This window comes from Vitis vinifera, chromosome 6 (assembly GCF_030704535.1).
Source record: "Vitis vinifera cultivar Pinot Noir 40024 chromosome 6, ASM3070453v1".
NCBI classification, from domain to species: domain Eukaryota; kingdom Viridiplantae; phylum Streptophyta; class Magnoliopsida; order Vitales; family Vitaceae; genus Vitis; species Vitis vinifera.
In genome coordinates, this window is record NC_081810.1 from 4,123,605 (window position 1) to 4,150,801 (window position 27,197).

A 27,197-nucleotide genomic window follows, 5' to 3' on the forward strand; every position below is an offset into this window, starting at 1 on the left:
GTGTTTTAAATGAAGATTAAGATTTTATCTTGGAATGTTCGAGGGGTGAATGATAGAAATAAGAGGAAATTAATTAAAGCCTTAATTAGATCCCAAAAAGTGGATTTAGTTTGCCTTCTGGGGACTAAAATGACTGAGATGTCTTTAGGGGTGGTGCGAAGCCTAGGGGTGGGGAGATTTTTGGAGTGGGGAGCTTTGAATGTTAGGGGTACAACTAGAGGGGTGGTAGTTTTCTAGGATAATAGAGTGTTAGAGCTAATGGGGATGGAGGTGGGTCTTTTTTCCATTTCCTGTCGTTTCAAGAATGTTGAAGATGGATTCAGATGGACTTTTTCAGGAGTGTATGGTTCTACTTTGAGAAGATATAGAGAATTTTTTTAGGAAGAATTAGGGGCCATCCACGAGCTTTGGAATGATCCATGGTGTATTGGAGGAGATTTTAATATGATCAGGTTTCCGAATGAGCGTAGAAGAGGAGGCAAGATGTCTTCTTCAATGAGAAGATTCTCGAAAGTGATCGATGACCTGGACTTGAGGGATCTCCCTCTTCACGGGGGTCCGTTTACCTAGAGTGGAGGGTTGAATAGTCAAACCATGTCAAGACTTGATCGATTTTTGGTGTCGGAGGAATGGGAGGGCTATTTTAATGGGGTAGTGCAGAGTACTCTTCCTAGGCCAGTGTCGGATCATTTTCCCATCCTATTGGATGGGGGAGGGGTGAGAAGGGGGCCTGTCCCCTTCTAGTTTGAAAATATGTGGCTTAAGGAGGAGGGTTTTAAGGATTTGCTGAAGAGGTGGTGGCAAGGTTTAAGATTCAGTGGTTCTTTCAGTTTCATCCTTGCAGAGAAATTGAAGGCTTTGAAGGTCATCTTAAAAACTTGGAACAAGGATGTTTTTGGGAATAAGGGAGTGAATAAGAGATTGGCCTTGGACAAAGTGGCTTTCTAGGATACTCAAGAGAAGATGCGTCTTTTATCTATGGAGGAGCTGGAAGCTAGAAAGGAAGCAAAGGGGGATTTTGAGAAATGGGCTCTCATGGAGGAGATTTCTTGGAGGCAAAAATCAAGAGAAGTGTGGTTGAGGGAGGGTGACAGAAATACTGGTTTCTTTCATAAGATGGCCAACTCCCATAGAAGGAAAAATTGTTTGTCTAAGATAAAGGTTAATGGAACCTGGTTAACAGAGGAGCAGGAAATTAAGGGAAGGGGGTGGTTGGAGCCTTTAAGAATCTTCTGACAGATCTTGGTGAATGACACCCATCTATGGAAGGGTTGGATTTTAATAGGATTGATGGTGAGGATGTAGTTAGATTGGAGGAGGCTTTTACAGAGGAAGAGGTCTTCTCTGCCCTCTCAGATCTGAACGGGGACAAGGCTCCTAGTCCAAACGGTTTCTCTCTCAGCTTTTGGCAGTTTAGCTAGGATTTTGTGAAAGAAGAGGTTATGGGCTTTTTGAAGGAATTCCATGAGCATGGCAGATTTGTAAGGAGTCTGAACTCAACTTTCTTGGTCCTTATCCCTAAAAAGGCGGGTGCAGAGGACCTTAGAGATTTTAGACTGATTAGTTTGGTAAGGGGGTTGTATAAACTGTTGGCAAAAGTGTTAGCTAATAGGCTTAAGAAGGTTGTGGGAAAGGTGGTGTCTTCAACTCAAAATGTCTTCAATTGATCATATTCTTATTCAGTGCTCCAGGGCAAGAGTGTTATGGGAGTTATTGTTTGCTCTTTTTGGTGTTACTTGGGTCCTTCCTTTTTCGGTTAGAGATACCCTTAGTGGTTGGTGTGACTTTAGCTTGGGCAAGAAGCGCAGAAAGGTGTGGAAAGCAGCCCCTTTGTGTATTTTTTGGGCGGTTTGGAAGGAAGGAAATAAGATTGCTTTTGATAATGAAGAACTTTCAATTCATAGGTTGAAAAATTCTTTTGTATGTAACCTTTGGTTGTGGACTAAGTCAGCTGTAAATGATGGTCCTCTCCCTTTACTCAATTTTTTTGATTGGCTAGGTGCTAATTGAGGGCTAGTTTTGTATTTCCTCTTCTTTTTGTGCCCTTTGGCGCCTCTTGTATACTCCCCATATGCTTTTGGGTCAGCCTCAAGGTGCCCTTTTCTAATATATGCTTTTTGTGTGTTTGCCTATCAATAATAATAATAATAATAATAATAATTCTCTAAAAAAATAAATTTTGCCCCATAAAATATAAATTTTATATATGAAATGCATTTATAAGGGTGCTAACCGACGAAATTTAAAACCAATGGTAGGTTGGTGTATTTACACTAAACCTCAGATGTGAATGAAATTAATCCCAAAGAATTATAACTTCATTATCATGTTGTTTATTAGTCAATTTATCCCTAAAATTCTAACAACTTCAAGTAATTATAGTGTTGTCTATAAGTTCTAATACCAAATCAGATGCCTGATTTCTAAATTTCCACAGCAGCATAGAAGCATTCCTTTTGTTGTACGATGAGATGAGAGAGAAAAAATAAAGGAAAATATGCCCTTGGCAATCACACCAAGGTTCCTAGGCAAACTCACCTAGGCTTTTCCAAGCAATCACTCTTCAAGAAGGAAATCACAACTTACAAAGCTAGATAGTTAAAAAATTCTCAATAATTCTATTCAATAAATTGAAAACTATATAGGTATATATAGACTAGTAAAACTTCTTGTCCTAATAAAAGTAAGACTCTTTCCTAGTAGGAATATGATTCCTTTCCTAATTAAATTAGAAACAAAAAACAAATAGAAATTTACATGGAAAGACTAATGACCTCTCTTGCTCATGTACACTTGTCCACATCTGTCCTAGATTTGCAAGCATGAGCACTATCCTCTTCAGGTTTATTCTCAATAAAATCTCTCTCCCTTGCTTTGTCCAAAAGATCAAATTCAGTTCTTTTCCATCCAATCAAATTTATATGAAAATCAAAAGTCTCATCTAAGGTCAAGGCCTTCGCTTGGTTGGTAACACACAAGAAGGTAAATACCAATGACATGCTTAGTTGAAAAGACCTTCCAAAGCCCTTAGTTTAGATTGTTGCATACTATGTAAGGCGAGTGAAGAGACAAGTGACCATGTATTTCTGCATTTTGTCCGTTCACTTTGGGATTATGGCACAAGCTATTCATATTGGCAAGAATGGTGTACGTTCAGCCTAGGAGTTATTATGACATGATGACCATCTCTTATATGGGTTTTGGGAATTCCACTAGAGGCAAGACCCTTTGGAGTATTGCTTGTCTCACTTTGATTTGGATTGTGTGGTGACAGAGGAATGTTAAGATCCTTGAGGATAAATGAAGACATCAGAGATGTTATGGGATTTTTTTCATTTCTTCACTTCTTTTTGGGCCTTTTCTACTAACATTTTTAAAGGTATTCCTTTGAATGTCATTCAGCTTAGTAGGCATTCAATATGTACACCACTAGGGTAGGGACAACAATGAGAGGAGCCTAGCCATATTTTCATGAAATGAATTCCTTATACATTCTTTTGTGATATATCTTTTTTGTACACGTCTCCTTGTATGGCAGAGGTTTTTAGTGTTTAGACCAAGTTTATGTATTTGTGGGGAGGATTCCTCATCCTTCTCATGAACTCTTTATACGTAATTAATACATCTCATGTTTTTTATCAAAAAAAAAAAAAAAATAGAAATTTGGTTGAAATTAAAACACTGAAATCAATTCTAATAAAATAAAATAAACATACCCCAATTGAAACTATGAAATGCTAAAATTACTAAACTATTTTTGCTGAATATATTGTTCCCTATCACTAAGGCTCTAAGCTACCAATTGATTTAAAAGCTTAAGTTGTTAGTTGGTGAGCCAACAATGTTAAACCCTAATCAACAGAACACAAATATATAGGACTCAATGGAGTGAACCCAAGTATAGTATTTAACATTCTCAAATTATAACTAAAAGTAAATTATAGAGAAGTACCAAAAGAAGTGATTCAGGGTATTTGGGAACTCTGCATAAAGCATCAGCTTACAAGCAAAGGAAAGGCAAACACACAAAGAATAGAGACAGACGGGAACAGTATACAGAGCAGGAAAAAGAAACAGATAAAGAAGCACAGCTTTCTCTCCATATTGATAAGGAAAAGATACACTTCTTTCTTTTTCTAAATATGTATTATTTCCAACACATTTTTCTACTTTTTGCACATTGTTACCAAAATTGTTATTAGTCCTTGTTGATGCAACTGGCTTCCAAATTCCTGCAAAATGTATTTCCTGATTTCTTGCCAGTACGGAATATTCCAGAATTCAGAATTTTCTGCATTGGTATCACACTTATCTGACTGCTATTGGTAATATCTGTTTCAGTGTTCCTTTATTTTTGGGTGAATTTCACCAAAAATTATTGTTCAAAAAGCAAACTAGAAAGTAAGATGATTTCAGGATCAAAATACAATTTAGAAGCCACAAAACATGATACCTAATCAAAACTTCAAATTAGCTTTCCCATGAAGATCAGATTGATCAAAGAAGCATAATTTGAAGTTCTTGGTTAACATCTATCAATCATACAGCAAAAGAAATTACTTCCGATTAAATTTTTTATTATTACTAAAAGGAGTTACGTAAAGTCATAAGCGAAACATGAAAATCTAAGAGTTTTTGCTGATATCAGCACATACCTTTGATTAGATCACCCATCAGACTATGCACCGGTCGATCATCGCCAAATCCTCCAGGAGCACTGAGTATTTCCTTGCAAAGTGCAGACTTAGCACAGCCGGGTATCCCTGAAAATGGCATTTTTCAAGGTTGGATATCAAAAGGAAGAGTAATTAATGTATACTAGGTATGTACCTAAAACTAGTGCAAAGTGCTAAATATAAGAAGATAAAAAATAAAGCAAAAATAAAAATAAAAATAAAAACACTAAAACTAAAACTACAAACGCTGTGATCATACACAACACTTGTGGATCTCACCTTGATGTTTCACTACTTCTCAGAACACTCTTCACTGGAAGCAAGGAGCAATCAAAAGGAATAGATAATTCCTCATAGTAATTCATGATGCATGATACTAATTAAATAGCAACGAAGAAAGGAAACATTCAAATGTTTTAGGAAGAAAATTTCCAACAGAAATGAGATAGCAGAAATACTGGAAAACCTCGGAACAAGTTAGGAGATACTAAACAATCAAATCAATAATGTTAGAAGGCTCAGATCTACCCATGGCAAGTTAGGTTGTTCCAAGACAGATAGAACAGTTAATCTTCATCAGACTTAGGTAGCCTTTTTTAACTTTATTATCTAGACTATTTTAAACACACACACACACACACAAAGGTTCAAACAGACAATCCTAATATTCAATCAGAAGCTATCAAAACCCAGCAAACATTTCTTGCACAAGAAAATCAAGCAACTGAAATGTATGGATTAAGAACTGTAGTTACAATAGCTAGGGTCAATAATGTTTCACACAATTTAGAAACAATATTACCTGGAAAGAAAACAATCAGACCCTCATCTTTAGCCACTGTGTCCTTGACTGAGGGACTAGGGCTTGATGGTGCTACCTCCCGCTCTCTCTCAAGGTCACCTTCCTCATCCCTGCCTCCTTCAACAATTGCCAAGAAGTCCTCTGCTCTTACAAAGTCCCCAGCAGATCCTATCAGAGCCTGATTCTCTGGACTGCGTTTTGCATACTGTTCAAGAAAAGGTTCAGCTTCACTAAGGTATATGGATGATGATAGCTGCTTGGTTCCGTACTTTCTTCGTATGTGTGCTGCCCTGAACATGAAGGAAAAGATTATATTTCGAATACTGCAGTAATCAAAATTGAACAAGAGTAAAGAGAAATAGTAATAACATAGGACAGAAGAACAAAACCAACATTACCATTCATCTAGCATTTTGCTAAGCTCCCTCTGCTTTCCAGCTGATGTGCCCCATATTTTCATTTGCCTATAATATCAAGATAATCGCATCTGTTCATTAAACAAGCTTCGGAATGTACTGGTGTTATTGAACTTACATGGTTTTGAATAGCAACGTCTTGCATTTACTTTGTACCCACCATGTCATGGAGAAAATAACACTGCTCTACATAACACTCACTGCAAACCATTATGCCCATGACCATAGTCACTATGCAGCCTATCTTATTTGAAGACCATGATAAAGATCAAATATTACCGTTTTTACCTTTACATTTAAGAACCATGATAAAGATCAAATATTACTTCTTAAGTTATTGTATACCATCTTATTCTAATAATTTATATTTTATGTTTGAGTTGTGATATGTTGAAAGAGAGAGAGAGAGAAAACCTTAATTCTCATTCATATTGTTAACTTCTTACAATAGGGAAATATATATACAAGGCTGGGTTGACCTAACTACCATATATGTGACCTATATTTAGAAAGGAAAGAAACTTGTACACTATAAATACATTATATTCAACACTCCCCCTCAAGCTGGAGCATATATGTCATATGCACCAAGCTTGTTACAAATGTATTTAATCCTAGGACCTCTGAGAGATTTAGGGAAGATGTCTGCTAGTTGATCATTTGAATTAAAAAAACTTGTAGCAACACACCCTAATGCGATCTTCTCTCTAATGAAGTGACAGTCAACTTCAATATGTTTGGTCCTTTCATGAAAGACTGGATTGGATGCAATATGTAATGCGGCCTGATTGTCACAGATTAGCTTTATCTGTTCATCTTTTCCAAATCTCAATTCTTGAAGGAGTTGCCTCAACCATATGAGTTCACATGTTACCAAAGTCATAGCTCGATACTCAACTTTGACGCTTGATTTGGTCACTACATCTTGTTTCTTACTCTTCCAGGATATTAAGTTACCTCCAATAAAAACACAATACCCTGAGGTGGAACGCCTATCTGAGGGTAAACCAGCCTAGTCTGCATCTGTGTAACCAACAATTTGGGTATGACCCCTGTCTTCATACAACATACCTTGGCCTGGTGTTCCTTTAATATATCGAAGAATGTAGATCACAGCATCCCAATGGTTGTCACATGGTGATTGTAGAAATTGACTAACCACACTCACAGGAAAAGAGATGTTTGGTCGAGTGATGGTGAGGTAGTTCAGTTTGCCTACAAGTCATCGATATCTCTTAGGATCTCTTAGAGGCTTCCCCTGTCTTGGTACAAGTTTGACATTTGGATCCATAGGAGTGTCAACAGGTTTACATTCTAACATACCTATTTCTTCCAAGATGTCTAAGGCATACTTCCTCTGTGACATAACCACACCTAAACTAGATTGAGCTGTTTCAAGTCCCATAAAGTACTTGAGTTTGCCCAAGTCTTTGGTTTGAAAGTGGTTGAAAAAGTGTTGCTTTAGTCTTTGGATACCCTCCTGATCACTGCCTGTAATGACAATGTCATCCACATAAACTACCAAATAGATGCACTGGCTCGAAGAGTTATGATGATAGAAAACTGAATGATCTACTTCACTTCGAAGCATTCCAAACTCTTGAACAACTGAACTAAAACGCCCAAACCATGCCTAAGGAGACTGTTTCAAGCCATATAGAGAGCGGCATAACTTGCACACTAAACCAGACTCCCCCTAAGCAACAAAACCAGGTGGTTGCTCCATATATACTTCCTCGAGAAGTTCACCATGAAGGAAAGCATTCTTAATATCCAACTAATAAAGAGGTCAATGACACATAGCTGCCATGGAGAGAAATAAGCGAACAGAAGCAATCTTGGCAACAGGAGAGAAAGTGTCACCATAGTCACAACCATAAATCTGAGTATAACCTTTAGCAACCAAACGGGCCTTAAGGCGATCAACTTAACCATCAGGACCAACTTTAACAGTGTAGACCCAACGACATCCAACTGTAGATTTACTAGGAGGAAAAGAAACAAGATCTCATGTGCCATTGGAGTGCAGAGCAGCCATTTCATCAACCATTACCTGTCGCCACCCAGGATGAGAAAGTGCCTCACTAGTGCTCTTAGGAAAAGAAACAGAGGATAAGTAGAGATAAAGGCAAAACAGGATGAAGATAATCGATGGTAGCTCAAAAAATTATAAATAGGATGAGGATTACGATTAGATCAATTACCTTTCCGAAGAGCAATAGGCAAATGGTCAGTAGATGACAGGGCCGGGGTAGGAAAAATCGGTGGGACAGGACGTGAGTCATCAGGTACCTCAGCTGAAGAGAGAGGAAGAGCAACAGCACGATGTCGACGATGATAAACCTGAAGAGAACAAGAGAGCGCATCTGAAGGGGGGGACATATAGGGAAGTGGCAATACTTCAGAAATGGGAAGAGATTCAGAGGATAAGAAGAATGGAGAGTCCTCAAAGAAGGTGACATCAACGGAGAGAAAACAACGATGAGTGTAGTGTGAGAGTATGAACAAAACAAGTACAACCAAAGACACGAGGAAGGAAATAAAGAGGTTGGATAGGAAAAATGAGGGAATGAGGGATTTGGTCATGTAATATAGATGAGGGCATACGATTAATCAAGTAACAAGCTGTAAGAACAGCATCCCCCCCAAAACGAAAAGGAACATAACTATGAAGAAGGGGGGTACGAGCTATCTCAATAAGATGTCAATTTTTACGTTCAGCAACCCCATTTTGTTGAGGAGTATGAGCACAAGATGACTGATGGAGGATCCCATGTTGGGACATAAAAGAAGTAAAGGGTGTAGAAAAATATTCCCGAGCATTGTCACTGCGTAACACTCGAATAGAAACATTGAATTGTGTTTGGATTTCAGCATAAAATTTCTGGAAAATAGAGAATAACTCAGCTCGATTTTTCATTAAAAATAACCAAGTACATCTTGAATAGTCATCAATGAAAGTGACAAAATACTGAAATCCTAAAGTAGACACGGTCCGACACGAACCTCAAACATCAGTGTGGACAAGTTCAAAAGGAGACTTTGCCCAATTATTCAAACACTTTGGGAACGAGACACGAGTATGTTTCCTAAGCTGACACGACTCACACGCAAGCGACAACAAAGTGGAAAAACGAGGGACCATCTTCTAGAACTTGGAGAGACTAGGATGACCCAGACGACTGTGAATGAGAAGAGGAGCATCAGTGGAAATGCACGTTGCAGGAGATGAAGGTGATGTGAGGTGATAGAGGCCTTGAGACTCACGCCCTATGCCAATCGTCTTCCCTGTACTCCGGTCCTACAAGATCACAGATTTATCAAAAAAAGTGATAGAACAGTTAAGAGTGCAAGTTATTTTGCTGATGGAAATAAGATTAAAAGGACACTTAGGGGCATAAAAGACAAAATGGAGAGGTATGGAAGGGAAAGGATGAACCAAACCAATACCTTTAGCCATAGTTTGGGAACCATTAGCCAAAGTAACAGTAGGTAAGGCAGAAGTAGTAGTAATAGAGGAGAAAATGTGTTTATTACCAGAGATATGATCAGATGCTCCAGAATCTAGAATCCACGGGCCAAGAGAAGGAGACTAAGTAAGGCAGACTAAGACATTACCGGTCTGGGCAACAGAAGCAACAGAAGCTGATGTGGTTGCCTGATATCGGAGATAGGAATCATAATCACTACCAGTAAGGGTGATACTCTGAGATGTGAAGCTCATAGCGGAATCAGGTCAAGATAGCAGAGGATCAGATGACTGAGCAATGTGGGCAATGCGAGGAAGCCGTCCATGTAACTGATAGCAACGATCTCGAGTGTGACCAAGCTTATTACAATAGGTGCACTGAGGACGTTGTCCTCGATCCCGATTGCCACTACGTCCTCCTCGAGAGTTAGTCTGAGAGGCTAACACAGATGAATCTGAAGGACCATCAGTCGACAAGGTCTGAGTAGAGGAGAGGCGTAAGAGACGAACGAACACATCATCCAAAGATGGTACTGATGGACTAGCAAGAATCTGATCTTGGACAGACTCAAGATTTGGACGGAAGCCAATAAGGGTTAACACCATAAAGAACTTGTCAGTTTGTATTTGTTGAGCTTCAGCACCATTAGTGAAGGGCATCAAAGTTAAGAACTCCTCCTTAAGAAACGCAATCCGGCCAATATAAGTAGACAGATCCATGTCTTGCTGTCTCACATGAACAATATCATAAACCACCTTATAAAATCGTTGAATATCATTCGTGTATAATCCTTTAGCCTGAGTCCAAAATTTAAAGCAGGTTTTGTAGGCACGAAGATGATGGAAAATTTTGGGATCAACAGATTGCCATAATACGCTGCATAATTGTGCACTGATCTTCTTCCATTGCACTTTGTCAACATCAGGTATAGCATCCTCAAGTGTAACAAGATGATCCTCATAGCCTTGGCTCATAAACCAGAGTTCCACAGACGTTGACCAGTAGAGATAATTCGCACTACCAATCAATTTTTCCGATGTGATAGTAGGAGATCCAGAGATAACGGATGTAAAAATGGGATTTTTAGTCGCCATATCCACTTCACCTGAGATTGAATCACGTTTGGATCAAAGACAGCCCTAAAGGGAGGTCGGATCACAGCTATGGAAGAAGAACCTAGTATGTCGGGACCCAAACAAAGGAGAAAAGTGACTGGGGATGAAGAAGAGGCCTTCCCAAGGCACACACAAGTCTCGGCCAAGGAAGAGAGCTGTCGTCAGAGGCTGGAGGAGGTTGAAAGAAGACCCGCGGAGGCTGAAATGCCAAAAAAATGGAGAAACAGGGTTCGGAGAGGACTGACGAAGGCTTAGAAGTGCAAGACGGCACCGGACGAGCCTGTTGGAAGAAGCCCGGCATTGGAAAGTGGGCCACGCGCCGGCACGTGGGATTCAGGCCACCGTAGAAGAGTGGTGCGTGGGTGAGTTTTTGGCTCCGGTGCTTTGAGAAAAGTTGCAGATCTCCTCTTTACGCTCCTGATGATGTGCTTGGTGTCGGAAAATGTCGTCGGAAAATATCACTGGAAAAATGTTGACAGTGATGAGGGTTTTCTGACCACGATATGGCTGACCGGAAAGCTTTGGGAGATAGAAAAGGTAACTGGAATGAAACACGGTCATTGGACGGATTCCCGTAATTAATTACACGGGTAAACCAGAAAGAATAAAGTTTTCTCTCTTGGCTCTAATACCATGTTGAAAGAGAGAGAGAGAGAGAGAAAACCTTAATTCTCATTCATATTGTTAACTTCTTACAATAGGAAAATATATATACAAGGCTGGGTTGACCTAACTACCATATATGTGACCTATATTTAGAAAGGAAAGAAACTTGTACACTATAAATACATTATATTCAACATGATGGTCACATTTGGTCATGCTACATCAGAAAGAATTGAGATTTAGCAATGAAATGAGATCATGACTATAAAGCATACAGATAAACTCTTAGTGTGGGGTTATGGAGCAAATCTAAATCCCCAGCATGTTTATAATTGTAATTTTACGAATCTCTCGAGTTCAAAGTGCCAATTCTTGTCATAGAATGTAGGTTCTGAAAGCAAAATTAAACCTACAAATGCAGTTCTTATCAGTCATTTTCCTCTTCAATCATTTATTTGTCATTCTCAATACACATAGATGTCGTAGAACATTGTTCATAGCACAGCTTCCAGTTTCATCTTGACACAAAAGTAAAAGATAAACGAACTTCACCTCAGGTAATAGGCCCTGTAAGCAGAAGGACCTTCCTTGAAAAGAATTGACAAGCCATTGCGAATCAAAAAGGTTCTCAACTGCAGCAAGACATGAAACTTGATTACTGTACAATTTGGTGGCACATACCATTTACTGGTTGTGAGGAAAAGTACAAACAAGACAATTTAAATTGAACTGAGTTAGAAAATTTTCAAACAAAAACAAGTAAAAAATACATAGGCATCTCATCCCAACACTCTTAAAATTAAAAATTCAAAGCTCTCCAGAGAGGCATCTTTCATCCTCTGATAATTTTCTTCTTCATTTATTAGTACTCTTTAGTTTCCAGTTAACAAAGAAAGGGACATACCAAACCCTAGCAATATAACACAAAAAAGCATCAGAGACTTTTCAATCACATAAATCTGAATCATGGAAATAGGATAACATAGAAGATGACACATGCTAACTCAGGAATAGGTCAAAGTTGTCATTATACATACAATTTGTTGGGACAATGAGTCTACATTGTATATTGGCAATTTTGTTCCAATTATATTTTAGCTTAAGAAACTTTTTAGATAGTGACTTACTCTCCATTGAAGATTCAATGTTATTATTTGCTCAAACGAAAAGTCACAGGTAAGTCTAAAAATGGTTGAGTAAAGGCAAGTTAGTTTTTCTAATAAGGTAAGGTTGAATTGGAAGTTTAATTGAGTTAAAATATTTTAATTATTTGAAAAGAATTTTAAATTGAGAAGTTAAAAAGAAAAATCTTTCCAAATAATAAAAATAATTTGTGAAGGAATTTTATTTTAAGGATTTAAAATTAAGAATTTTAAATAGAAAATTTTTCAAATTTTTTTAAATTTAAAATATGAAATCTTTCCAATTTTTTTTTTTTAAACTCTTAAGTACCTAAATTGTTTTTAGTAAAATATGATTTCTAAATTGATTCTAATTCTATTTAGTTTTCTCCTATATATACTCTACCTAAATTTTTTTTTTTTTGGATGAAACACATTGAGAAAGACTCAACCTAACTTGCCCTACCATTCTAAATCTTTCAAGAAGGATTCGAAGTGTTGAATCTTGGGTTGTTTGAAGATTTGCATCCCTTATGCGAGGCTGAGGAGTATTCATTGGAGCAATTGAAGATTGTTGCATTATGGAAGTGGATTAAGTTGTTAGTACTAGAGAGTAAGTCTTTAGGGTAAAGCAGTTAGATAAATCTATGTAACTTGATTTCATATAGTGGATTTAGATTAGAAGTCTTAGACCCTATGGTTTTTTATCCCCACAATTAGTATGAGGGTTTTCCACATAAAAATTCTTGTGTCCCTTGCATACTTGTTTGATCATTTCAGTATTTTGATTATCGATTATCCCTAATATCTCATTGGTTTAAAATTGGGTTAATAAATTCCATTCCTTATATTATAATTTTTAAATACACCCATTCACCCCCCTCTGGGTATTACCCTACTAGACATTGGTTTTTCACAATTCCTTTGTTAAAGACTGAAAAGGGCTGAAAGATATTAAGAATGTTCTGATCTTAAAGGTCCAGCAGCACAACCTACTCCTTCACTCAGTTATCTCAAGAGAGACAAAGGATATACCACACACAGGGACGACCAAGTGAATTGGCACTATAGAAATCAAAGAGCATCCTTCAGCTCAACCCAGATTACCTCATTAATTGATAATTTTCTCCACATACTAATACTCAAAATTTTTGGGGGCAGTCCACTGAACTGGGTGGTCATGATTGTTTACTTTTGTTATTGTCAAGTACCTTCAACGGGCTCAAACAACTTCAGAGACTTATTTGCTTTTTGTGTTTTTTCTTTTGAAGATTTTTTTTTTCTTTTTTCTTTTTTCTTTTTCTTCTTTTAGACAGCTTTAATTTAACCAATCTATTTAATAAAATAGTACATCACTATGCCTATTCAGATGTTACAGAACCAAGAACAATTTCTCCCATATCACATTTAAAACCATTCTTCAGTGATACCACACAACAGTACTTTTAAGTGCCAGATCAGAACTAATGCAGCTAGTGCACTTTTCTATGCATAGAAGTTGCTTTTTCCGACACACAATTTTCCTCAAATGCTGAGTCATACATATGTCAGACACATGTCTAACATGTCCACTACATTAGAGTGTTATAACAACAATGATGACTTTAGTACTGTATGGTCTGCAATTGCATGTTTTCCATTGAGTTTTCCTGGACCAAAAATTGTTTTCTCCTTAAATCACTGCATATTTCAAAAATATTTTCCCCACACAGATATTTTCAAGAGGAAACAAAATCTGTATCACCATACCCATGCTGAATCTCTATGCTACCACTGCACATATCTGATAATGATTCTATACAAGTAGATGTACCTTATATGTAAGAAATTTCAGTTTGATCATCAAATTTGCATCTTCATCAGCTAAGCCTTCCTGTCCTGAGGCGCCACTGTTACCTTTAACATTTTTTCCTAGATCATTGTTGTTTTTTGCAATTTCAGCAGCTTTCTCCTTGTTCGCCTTGAACAAATTTAAATCAACAAAAAAGCCTAAATAAAAAAATAAGAAACATCAGCAACTGATATAAATACACACACACAAAAATACACAGCACAGAAAAGTTGGAAGAGATCAAATAAAATTATGCATTTAAGCTTTGAAGCTACTAATAAAGTAAGGACATTTTTATGCATTACATTTGATGGACCCCAAAAGAATTTTATTGATTTTTAAGAGTGGTTTTATTTGTTTTTATGCATTACATTTGAGCAGACCCAAAAGATATTTGTTTAATTATCATTTTAGAGTTACTAGGATTCTATTCTTTAGGGTACTGTTTTATTTATATATTTTTATAAATTCCAGTGGTTCTAGGAATAGAATTTAAGCCCTAGGATGCGATTATTTTGGTCACAAAGAGATTAGTATGTTTCTACCTGTATTTAGGGTTTTACACAGAAATTACAAAATTGAAGAGAATAAAACTTTGGTCGAATAGTATCGCGTGTTTGAACAAGCTTTGCCCTGTTCTTCTCCTCTTTCTTCTCATTTTTCCTCCTAAAATGATTTTGGTGTGCGAGGAGCACTAAATCTAAATTCCCTTAAAATTCTAAGCTCCTTCTTCCTCTTCTTCAAGTGCTTTGAGCACCAATCTAAATTCCATTTAATTCTTCTTTTCTTTACCAGATTGATTTTCTTCTTCTTCTTCTTCTTCTTCTTTTTGTCGATTCTAAAGAAGTTATATTGCATATATGTCATTCTTTTTCACATAAGAATATCATATATCATCTTTATTATATATAATTCATTTCATTCAAAGATGAGTAAAAATAACAAATAAGAAGGGAAAGTATTTGATGAAGTTTTAAACTCATGGTGACTAAGTGAATTTAGTCCAAACCTCGGGAGAGGTGAGTGAAGTTTACCCTTTAATATAAGATGAACCCTTCTTTTCTCTGATTGCTTCTTTTTTTTCTTTTGTCTTTTTTTCTTTTTTAACTTGACTGGCAACTTCATTTTTGTCCCTTCTAGAACTTGAACTTGGAAACTCTCACAAACCAACCTCAACCCCTTCCTACTTGAGCTAGGGCTCAAGGCCTATTTCTTCATTTATTACTGTTCAATTCAGATTAAATACACATGTAGGACCAGTATCATTTTGTTTTTTCTTAGTTTTGTAGATGTAAATAAACCCACACTAGACACCAGCATGTCAACAGGGGGCTATCAAGTCTAGTGGATGGGCTTTGTGAGAGTGGCCCAAGGTTAGCAAGGAAGTCAGCAGATGCAATTCCCTCTATAGACTACATTACTCGTTTAACAGAACTTGGTCTTGGATAAGGGCATTTAAGAGTGGTGCTCAAACTCCATCCCTGAGGAGAGCTATTTTAGATTCTGAATCAGTTTTCCAGAATCAGTTTAGTTAAATCTCCATCCTCAAGCCAGTTGCAGACCTGTGTAGATGCTTCATGGTTCAGCATTTTAACTGGTACTCTTACCCATATTGCATTCCTGTAGCTCTAGCATGCCAGGATTGCCACTCAAGCACCATCCCATAGTGGAAGAAGACTCAGGCATAGTTGGTTTTAGGGATTATACAGGAAAAGGGAGAGCTTTGGAAACTGGATAGTTGGCTGCATAAAACCATTGATTTGTAAAGAGAGTTGGGTTGCTTTATATACTTGGATTCCTAAATTATCTAACCAGCAAGCAAATTAATTGGCTAAGAGAAGCATTTCACAACTAGCAGTGGCAGATCTAGTAAAAGGGTGCCCCCACCCCTAGAAAATTTAAATAATACAGGTATTTTTGGTGGAGTTGAATATGTAACCAAGGGCAAGGAAGAAGATTGCCTTCACAACTAAGCTAAATTGAATTGTCTTATTCCTTTTTGCTCCACTTGAAACAAACTCAAAATCTCACACACCCTCCCCCATCCCACCAGAATGGAATTCCTGGCTCCACCACTGGCTTGTAGAGGCTGTTGTAGAAGAATTCATGCCTTACTTTAGTTGTAACTCTTTTCTGGATCCTTTGTTCAGCCATCTTGGCTTCTGTTTGCTTACTGCTTCACATTTTTTGCATTCTATTGTTTTGTAACTTCTCCATGAAGGATAGTTTGTTCTTGTTTGTACCTTCAATTAATTATTAGTAAACTACTGTTTCCAATAAATATATGTACATATATATCCTGCCTACTTCAGGGAACTTTCCAGTTTACTAGTCTTCTTGGACTAATGTAATTTGCTCTAATAATCATCCACTGTAGTAAGGCTAGCATGCTGTGGTATCTTCTGTGCTTTGGCTTGTTCTAGGTGTTCCCTCAGTGAGGGATTTGTTATTGGGTTGGCAAAATAATTTCATGACCATGCACATTTTAAGGAGTAGAGGATGACCATGCTATATTTGCTTTAGAATGAGTGTAATATCAGAGTATTTGAAGATATGAGAGATCAAAGTCTAAAAAAATTCCTTTTTAAAATTTTTGCGGGGTTGATCAGGGATTCTTCAGTAGCAATTTTTTCCTTGATATGGTTTGGGGAGGAGATACTTTGTGGAAAGCACTTTTTTTTTTTTTTATCTCATTTTACTGTTTGGGCAGTACCTGTGTACCTCCAATGTACTACGTTTGTACTCCTTTTCCTTTGTAAGTTTGACTAAGCAAGCAAAAAGTTTCCAGCTCTGAAAAATTTAAGTTTGTTATTGGTAAAAAATGTCAAATCAAAATGTTGGAGAACAGTAGATTTATTAGCTAAAAGGTGATACAATCCACCAAGGAGGGTTTGAATAGGCTTCTGATTTTGTTTTATTTTATTTTATCAGAAACAAACATCTCATCCCATGAAATAATACAAAGAATGATGATAAATTCTTCTTCCATATACCAGCCATTATAAAACTCTAATCGGTAGGACAAAACTAAAACTCTAATCAAAAGTAGGAGAAAACTATCTCATCTAGCAAGCGTAGGTCTTTGCACATCTAAGAGTGGTTCCAAATACAAAAGAAATATTCAGGGAGGTAGACAACACCCCCACAAAAGACATCATGTGTTGGCTCCCTGCTTTGTTAATAAATCCACCATGTGGATTTGCTAAATGAAGAATCCTACCAAAAAAATAACTCCAGTTCTACAGCAAAATCAAAACATTGACAAAGCCACCAATCAGTCTTCATGAGCTTAATTCTTTCTTATTCACTAAAGATAGGACAACTGCTAAATCTACTCAACTAGAAGGTTGGAAGGACCCTCAACTTTAGACAACTTTAAACCTTCCAACAAGGCTACAATCTCCATGTCAATTGTTAGACCACTCCAACATGTTTAGAGAAAGCTCTCAGCAGTGTACCAAGATAATTCATGAGCATTCCTCCAATTCCTATTTGTTGTGGATTTCCTAATGAACACTACCAAAATTCAACTTAGCACAACCAATGGAGGAGTCTCTTTAAGGAGAGTGTTCTCGTCCGATCTTATAGCTCTACACACTAGGTTCCAATCTAACAATATAATACTCAAAGGAGCACCCTCAAATGATGGACTAGTTGAAACCCAAATGGAAGAGGAGAAATAGATTGAATCCCATAATGCCTCAAAACTTTTCCATCTATCCTCAAAAATCATTGCATTCCTCTCTAATCATACAACCTAAATTAATGTAGAGTAACAATACATCACGGTAACTTCACTCTACAAAGACCTCCAAAACCCTTGTAGGAAATTGTTAGCCTCTACACTACACTCTTAGATGGAACTCAATCGATTCCACCAAGTTCAAAAAATATATGGTAGCGAGGGGGGATCAAATTCTGGTTTGGTGCATCAAACTTCTCCAAAGTTCGTGATCCCTATCTCAATTGTTCAATCAGAGATCAAGGGTGTTTCATGGAGTAGTTCACAAGGTGAAGGTGTCCTAGAAAACTCTATGTGGACCAACTCAAAATTTCAAGTCTTTACTAGATTTTTAGGGGTAGCAATAAAAGGTTTTAAGGAGGAGATTAAAGTTCTTTTATAGAAAATTGAAAAGAATAAAGGATAATCAGGGTTGACTTCATTAAAGAAGAAGATGAGGGGGTTTATTATGACTTAAAAGCTGACAAGGAGAGGGATCAACTCTAGAAAGGAAAGATAGTCATGTAGGTTGGAGTGGTCAATGAATTATGATGGTAGAAAGGAATTAGTGGTTTCTTCAAATGAGGATGTTCTTGGTTGGCTCAATGTTTTCAAAATTGAACTAATCATTAAACTAGATAAGTTACCGCGTTACAATTCACTGATTGAACTAGTGGTCTATGGGATTTTGGGCTTAGAGCCTGATTTTATAGGGCAATTTGAGGAGATCATGAGTTGTAGCCTATTTTAGTTAAGTTTTATTGCTTAAATAAAGAGATAAGGATATTCTGTTGTCCAATATCTCCGACTTTCATTTCCTAGGTTTTAGGGATTGTTTTTCCCATTTGTTAGTTGCTAGAACCAAGGAGAATTATTGATAGATTTGCTGTCATATTTCTCATACAAGACCCTTTGTAATCAATAGGACTTTACAAGGAATTAAATAGAAAGTTTTCTCCTCATTCTTCATGGTATCAGAGCTTCCTTTGAAACATATTAAATCTTGATGGTCAAGTACGACATGACCACCAATAAGCATAATTCCCACCTCTAAGATCACCTATCAAAAAGCTTTGTTCTTCCCCTTACAGGCCACAACTAAACAAACACCATTTTCTTCAATGGTTTTAGTCCATTATAATGTTTATTTGTGGAAAAGGGAAGGATGACTACCTCACCAATACTGCAACAACTCCACTAAAATATCCGAAGTTAATGGGTGGAAACCAAAAAACAATATGATGATGCCCTAGTTGATCAACTCCATGAATATAGAATTGGTGATAATTTCATGTTTTATGGAACAACAAAGGAGATATGGTATGCAAAGAACCTTACCCCAACAACAAAAACATTATTTAATTCTTTGAGATAAAGAGCATTCTACATGATCTCCAATAAGGGGAACTCTTAGTCGCTCTACTTCAATACCCTCACTCGCCATTGGCAACAACTAGATATGTTCAAAGAATTAGAGTAGGATTGCCCTGGAGACAACATCAAATACAAGAAAATCATTGAAAAAGAAAGAATCTTCAAGTTTTTGTTGGGTCTCAATAAAAAATTGGATGAAGTAAGGGGGAGAATTCTTGGAATTAAGCCTTTGCCATCCATATGAGAAACATTCTCTAAGGTCCAAAGAGAGAAGTAGCAAGAAGGTCGTGATGGGAAATCAAAGCTTCTCTACCACAGTTGAGAGTTCAACGCTCGTCTCTCGTGGAATTAAATTAATTTTTCAGGCAACAACCTAACTCATAGAGGCAGGCCATGGTGTGATCACTATCTTAAACCAAGACATGCCAAAGATACCTACAAGAAGTTACATGGTAAGCCCGTTGATTGGAAACCAACAAGACCACCACCTTAACATGAAAATTGTGGGTTCATGATCATAGGAGACAAGCATCCAACTTTTGAGGCAACTTTCTTCAACAAAGAGCAAATGGACCTCCTTTAGAAAATGTTCAGCTAATCTCAACCAAGTCCTACAACACTTATCATTGGAACTGGTTCAATAGTACAAAAAGGTAATTTTTTAAGTGCTCTAAGCATCAAAACTAAGAAACTGTGTTCCTGGATAATTGAATTTGGTGCTTTTGATCACATGATTGGAAATACCACTTTGTTTCATCCTTACAGTCTCTGTTTTGAAAATGATAAGGTCCGAATTGTCAATGGGTGTTCTATGGTGGCTGGTATAAGTTCCATTGTTATCTCAAAGAACCTGACCTTTTGTAAGACTTGTAACTTGTCCATTAGTAAAATTACAAGGGACCTTAACTGTATTACTAAATTTTTTTCTCACATATTATGAATTTCAAGATTTGGACACGGGGAAAATGATTGGCAATGCCAAGGAGTTTGTAGGACTTTATATTCTCAAAATTGATGACTTCTTTGAAGAACAAACTCAAAATGAAAGTTGCATTTCTATTCTTGCCTTAGTGAGCCAATCTAATAGGGATTCTATCTCAGTTGTTAGTTCTAATAATGATTATACAATCATGTTATGGCACTATAGATTTGGTCATCTTGATTTTTTGTATTTGGAAAAGTTGTTTTCTTTATTATTCAATAATAAAAATCTGAAGTTTTTTCAATGAGAGATTTGTCAATTTTCCAAACATGTTTGAAATACTTATCAAAATTAGTCATACAAAGTGTCTCATCCCTTTTCAGTCATTCACAGTGATATTTGGGGGTCATCTAGGGTCAATAATGTTTTAGGGGTTTGTGTGTTTTGTTGATGATCACACTTGAACTACTTGGATATCCTTCATGAAAGAAAAATTAAAAGTTGGTCCAATCTTCTAGAACTTCAACTCCATGGTCCAAACACAATACCAAACATGAATTTAGGTTATTAGAATTGACAATGCTTGAGAATACTTTCATTCTATCCTTGAGGAGTACCTATTGAATAATGGTATAGTAATTATAGTTTAACAAAGTTCTTGTGTAGAGACCTAACAACAAAATGGAGTCACTAAAAGAAAAAATCAACACTTCCTTGAAGGCATCAGGTATGTTGTGTTCACAACATGTCTCAAAACATTTCAAGGGGGAAGTTATCCTTATCGTTGCCTATCTTATCAATAGGATGCCATCTAGAGTCATTTCAAACCCTTGCCAAACCCTTATTCAATCCTATCCTCAAACTCGGATCATCTCTTCTTGCCTTTAAAAGTATGTGGCTATGCTATGTTCATGTTTATCAACAACACAGAAGTAAACTACATCCTAAAGCCATAAAGGGTCTATGTCTCCATTATTCTCCCAATCAAAAAGGTTACAAATGTTTTTTTTTTTTTTTTCTAGAAATGAAGATAAAATTTACTGATATAAAAAAAGGTTGTAAATGTTAATTGCTTGTCACTAGAAAATTTTGCAATTCTATGAATGTAACCTTCTTTGAAAATCAACCATTCCACCCCAAAACTCATATTCAGGGGAAGAACTCAATCATACAAGAATATCAATTTTGGCTAAATGAGGATATTGTTGGGTCTAATCCTATTACCCTATCCGCACCAATTTCTCCTCAAAATATCCAAGTCTAAACCCATTTAGAACACAAATTCTCAAACCCACACACAACCTACAAATAACAAAGGGTGTGTTTATTCAAGGAAACTATTAACTCAAGAGAAGAAAAAGCATCATGCACTCCCCAAGCAAAACCAAGAGTCCAATCCAAGATTAGACAATCCTAATTCCCTCCCAAGTAATATAGTTCATGAATCCTTTTATGATGATTCTCCTAGTAATGATCCTAATATTCCAATTGCTTGTAGGTAAGTTGTTAGATTGTGTACTCAACATCCGATTTCGAAGTTCACATCTTATGGAAATTTATCCTCAAGTTACTGTGCCTTTGTCACTAATCTCTCCACTATAGAAATTCCAAAAAATATACAAGAAGCTCTTAAAAATTCGAGCTCTTAAGAAGAATTGAACTTAGGAACTCTCAAAACTACCAAAAGGGAAACAACCTGTGAGATTTGGTAATTAGAATTTCAAAGTATATATATATATATATATAGAAGGTAAAGGAGCGAGACAGAAAGGGTGAGAGGATCTCATTGTCTCAAACCTCTAGAGCTTTAAAAGAAACCTATGCGATTAATGGAGGCTTTGAGCTGATTCATGTCAAGGGCAATGGAATAAGACTTCATTAAAGGCTTCAAGATAAGAGGACAAAAAGATGGGGGGTTGAGATTTTTCAAATTCCATTCGTAGATGATATTCTTGTGTTTATTAGGCCAACGAGGAGCAAATGTTGATACTTGGGTGTTATTTTAGTTTCAAGTAATCCTAGGCTTAAAGATCAATTTAACGAACAATGAGCTCAATCTAGCAGGAGAAGTAGGAGAAATGGATTTGTTGGCCTCTTCATTGGGATAGGAAGTTTGCCTTCTAAATATCTAAAATTGCCTTTAGGAGCAAAATTCAAGTCTTTTTCAATTCAAACTCTAATTGAGGAAAAGTTTAAGAACATTTGAAAACTTTTGACAACTTAAGAAACACAAGTTTCATTGAAGGGTAGCAAACTAACCTAATTGAAAAGCATCTTCTCTAGCCTCCCAATCTACTACATGTTGGTATTGGTTATCCCAAGAAAAGTGAAATGCAAGCTAGAAAAGATTTATAGGGATTTTCTTTTAAGAGGTAGCAACTTGGACTTGATGATCCACTTAGTAAGGTGAGGAATTGTTTGTTGTTAGAAGACTCATAGGTGTTTGGGCATAAAAAATTTTGGGGTCTTTAACAAATCTTTGTTACAAAAGTAACTAGAGGTTCACAATTGATCAAGATGATTTGTGGACAAAAGTTGTAAAAGGAAAATATGAGGTGTTACAGGGTGTTGTTCTTGAAAGAGTAAAGAAGCATATGGCACAAGCTTATGGAAAGCCATTAGGAAACGGTAGAATGGTTTCTACTTAAGGACAAGCATTTTAGTGAGGCAGAGTTTATGAAACAAATTGTACTAATTCTTGGTGTTGGAGGGGCCTTATTAAAGATTGTTTTTTATATTGTTTTGTTAACTAGTCCACAAGGATGCTTGGGTGGCACAATGTTGAGAGTAGATAACGAGGATTCAAGGAAGCTAGAGCCTTAGCTCAAGAAGGCAATCTAGGATAAGGAGCCTTTTTTAGTGAAGGCACTGTATCAATGTGTAAGCCTTGTTATAGTAAACATTAAAGTAGTGAACAAATTGATAAGGAAGATCCCAAAGAATGCTTAATTAAATCTTATAGCAAGTCCTTGTCACCTAATGTGGTGTCATCTTTTCAAATTAAGGAGATTTAGATTCCAAGGGCTCCTTCTAAGGTCATATTTTTGTGTAGAGGGTGACCTTGAAGAAAATACCATATACCAACTTATGAAGAGATGTTGAACTATGGTTAACTAGTACTATCTTTGTAAGAAGCCCAAAAAAATCAATAGAGTGCATTCTCATCCATGTAATTGTGGGGAATTTTGGATTACTCCTTTCCTTATCCTAGGATCCGATTAGGTGCATGAATTACTTCCTAGTGCATTTAGATCCTAGCAATGGAAGCAAAAACACATTTTTTAAACACAAAAAAAAATATAGATATTTGGATCAAAAAACCTTACCTATGATTTGGATGTTCCCAAATCCTTTTCTTACAATGAAGAACAAATTTAAAGTCATTGGAATTCTCATAGACCCATGATCTTCCGACCAATTGAGTCTATCTTGAACCTTAGCACTCATTTGGAGGGTAAAGGATAGGGCTCTCTCTAAATGGTGGAAAAAGAAGAAGACTCAAAAACCCTAACCCTTAAAGGGTCATTTATAGGGTTCGTATTAGGCTTAAGTGACTTGAATCTGTCATATGATTAGATCACTAAATTTAACCCAAAAAAGGGTTCTAATTTATTAATTAACCTAACAAGACCGTTTAATTAATTAATTAGCCCAATCTAAAGATATCGTTCACTAACCCTTGTGCAACCTTACAAAATTACCAAAACACCTTTATGCACAAAAGTGAATCAAAAGTCTATCCAACCCTCATAATCCATGATATCAAGGTATATGAGATCGAGAGAGGGCCATTGAAACTCATATGATAGTGTTGGCTCCCTCATAATCCAATTCTAAAACTATAGAGAAACAACTGCACTTTAATACCCTACGTAATAACAACAAAACACTAAGTGCCCAAGTCCGTGACTTGCCTATCTGTTGCACACAATCTCCCCATGAACTGGTATCAATAATCTAACAAAGTGAAAACTATCAACCTCTCAAGATTACCTCTATTATCCTTAAGTTTTAGATTCTTCAATGGTGTGATCTATTGACATGTCCTATCACACCAAGAACTAATGTCAAATCTCATTTAAAAAACTACTATAATCATAGTTTAACTAAACACACCTCCTTAGGATCACCCAAGGAGACATTGTCTCAATCCCATGAGATATCATGGTGCTTTTATTAAAAATACCTATTACTACCAACTTCCATCAATAGTGACTCAATCCATAGGGAATATATGATCACTTTAGGGTCTCACCCGTAAGTCAAAGTCATTATTAACTTTGACACAAGATCAGCATTCTTAGAATATTAAAAGACAATATGTGAAACCAAGGTTTGATTAATCTCAATTTTGATAATAACAAAACAAGATTTGAAACTAATGATTATATTTCAAGTGTGATTAGGCAAGACGATTTCCAAAGTGATAACAAAACAAGATTTGGAACTAATGGGTTTTTTTGCTTGGGAAGCTTCATAGGGGAAGGTTCTTACTCAAGAACAACTCAAGAGGAGGGGCTGGATTTTAGCTAACAGATGTTCCTTGTGTTGTGTTGAAGAGGAGACAATAAATCACATTTTTGTTCATTGTTCTAAGGCGAAGGTTTTGTGGGATCTCGTGTTTTCTTTATTTGGTGTTAATTGGGTCCTTCCATTTACGGTTAGAGACACTCTTTTAGGTTGGTATGCTTCTTCTAAGGACAAGAAACATAGAAAGGTTTGGCGAACAGCTCCTCTTTGCTTATTTTGGACAGTTTGGAAGGAAATAAAAAGGATAGTTTTTGATAATGAGGTCCTGTCGATTCAAAGATTGAAAAATTCCTTTGTTTGTAATCTTTTTTCCTAGGCTAAATCTTCTATAGTTGTAGGCCCCTTAACTTTGTGGACTGGTTGGGTTCTTGTTGAGGGCCAGTGAGTGTTTGTCCCTTTTGTTTCCTGTTTTTAGGTGACACTTGTATACTCCCTATATGCTCTGGGTCGCCTTTCAAGCACCCTTTATCTAATATATCCTTGTGCGTTTATCTATCAAAAAAAAAAAAAAAGTGGCAATCCCAAAGACAAAATCAAATCAAAAATAAATCAATAATAAGAAGACGACCTCAAAGAGAAATGTTTTTCAAAACTTAAGCTTCATAAGATCTCTTTGTAAGGTTGTTGGTGCACTAGGTTTTTTATACATTACATTATTAATTTATGTACCAAAATCATCCAAAAGTAATTTTGTTTTAAATCCTTTAAAATGGGATGATTTCATGTTTTTAACTAAAACCTTATGTCAAATACTTTTCAAATTTGTTTAAAAGGTTTTAAGTTGAAAAGGATGGTCGTTGAGCCAAAAACAACTCAAGTTGAACCAGATGAGGAATCGATCGACCTGTTTAGCTCAACTAATCGAAGGGTGCAAAAACCTTCTCTCTTCCAAAACGATTGTTCAACCGGTTGAGGTTGAGCCTCAACCGGTCGAGGTCTAGTCAAGGGGCGATCGAGGTCCAACAATCACCTGCCAAGCATTAAATACTAATGGCTAGTCAATCAATCGACCCCCAACTCAACCGATCGAACCCCCAACGGCTAGTTTGGTGGTTTTCCTTTATAAAAAAACTTCAATCTTCATTGTTTCATGAACTTAAACTTCCTATACCTTTCTTGAATATATTTGAGCCTTGGAAGAGTGTTTTTGAATGCATCATTGTTCTAAAACATGCATATTATTAGTGCACCATTCAATCCTAGTTTTCTTGTATCATTTGAGCCTAAAGTTTTGTACTAAGATTTTATGAAATTATTTGTAAATCTTTGAGAGGAAGAATCTAAGTGTGAGGTATCATTTGGGGATTCTCAAGTGTGGGGTATCACTTGAGGGGTTATTCAAGAGTGAGGTATCTCTTGAGGTTAGTAAAAGGTGCTTGGGGTCAAAATTTTAAGAGAGTGGATTAGAACCATAATCTAATTGTATTGTTTGAAGGTTTGGTTTGGAAGCCTTGAATTAGTGGAACTTGAAGCTTGGGATTAAAGCTAGAAGAGAGTGGATGGAAGTTGGGTTGCGCCGAACCACTTTAAAAATCTTGTGTTTGGATTCTCTCTTCCCTACTCTTTTACTTTATATGTAATTGTTTATATATTGTTTTATTATATATTTACATATAATTGTCTCTTGCATTCATATAATTTAAATTTGCAAAAAAAAACCATAACCCTATTCACCACCCCTCCCCCCCTTTTAGGATGATTACCATACACACTAGTACACTCACCATTCAAAATCTATCCCAATTCCAAGACCAATCATCCCTCCAATTAGAAGGTATGATTAATGTCATATTTTGTATAAAAATAGAGGCGATGATCACATCTTTAACTTGATTTCACTATTAAAAACACCCTTCAACTAAGCAATTATGTCATATTGTGTATATTTGATTTTCTCATGTTTTCTTAGATTTTTTTATATTTATAGGCTTATTTCATGAATAATGATGACCTTAAAATCCTCTTGGGACATCTCAAATGCAAGGACGAAGGGTAAATTGAACCAAAAGACTAAATTTTCAAGGACTTTTCAAGTGCTAACCTTGTCCAACCAATAAAATATTTTGAAGTGATTGAAGGGGCTAGACACGTCCAATTGAGCCGAAACAAATTTTGTTGAATTCCTCACTTTCTAAACTTAAATTTGACCAAATTTTAGAAATTTTGAAGGTCGATTGCCTAAAGAATAAATTAGAGAAACAAAAATGATGTTCCAACTCAAAATGATGCCAACAAGGGCTCCATAAGGGCACTACTCCCTAGTAAAGCCACCCCCTTTTTTGAAGGAGCGCGTGATTGCAACTCATAAGTGACCTTTTTTATGTTTAAACCTAAGGAAATGGGCTAGGTCCAATGCTTATTAATTTCTAATCATCCTTGGCCTTTTTCACAAGGAGGAAAGATACTCTCACATGAGAGAACTTAGGGATATAAAAAGGGGAATGGGCAACCACTAAGGGTGTTCAGATCCTCTCCCTTTGAGAGGGGTTCATCTATTGCATCAACCAACAAACTTGGGGAATTCGGATTTTGGAATCTTGATTCATCTTAGGTTTTCAATTTCATTTGTTCTTATTTCGGATTTCTATATTTGCTCCTAGTTTTGAATTGTTT

At 36.4% G+C, this 27,197-nt stretch overlaps 1 protein-coding gene across 2 annotated transcripts in view; it reads right to left on the reverse strand.

The window, feature by feature from the left end:
- Positions 1–27,197, reverse strand: part of LOC100258617 (tRNA ligase 1) — a 67,422-nt gene that overhangs the window by 17,422 nt on the left and 22,803 nt on the right. For both annotated transcript variants that reach the window (XM_002284865.4, XM_010652821.3), the window contains exons 14-18: positions 14,020–14,195; positions 11,638–11,717; positions 5,877–5,942; positions 5,479–5,768; positions 4,656–4,763 (exon numbers count right to left, since the gene is read on the reverse strand). In XM_002284865.4, coding sequence (XP_002284901.1) covers positions 4,656–4,763; positions 5,479–5,768; positions 5,877–5,942; positions 11,638–11,717; positions 14,020–14,195 — 720 coding nt within the window. The remainder of the gene's footprint in view (positions 1–4,655; positions 4,764–5,478; positions 5,769–5,876; positions 5,943–11,637; positions 11,718–14,019; positions 14,196–27,197) is intronic.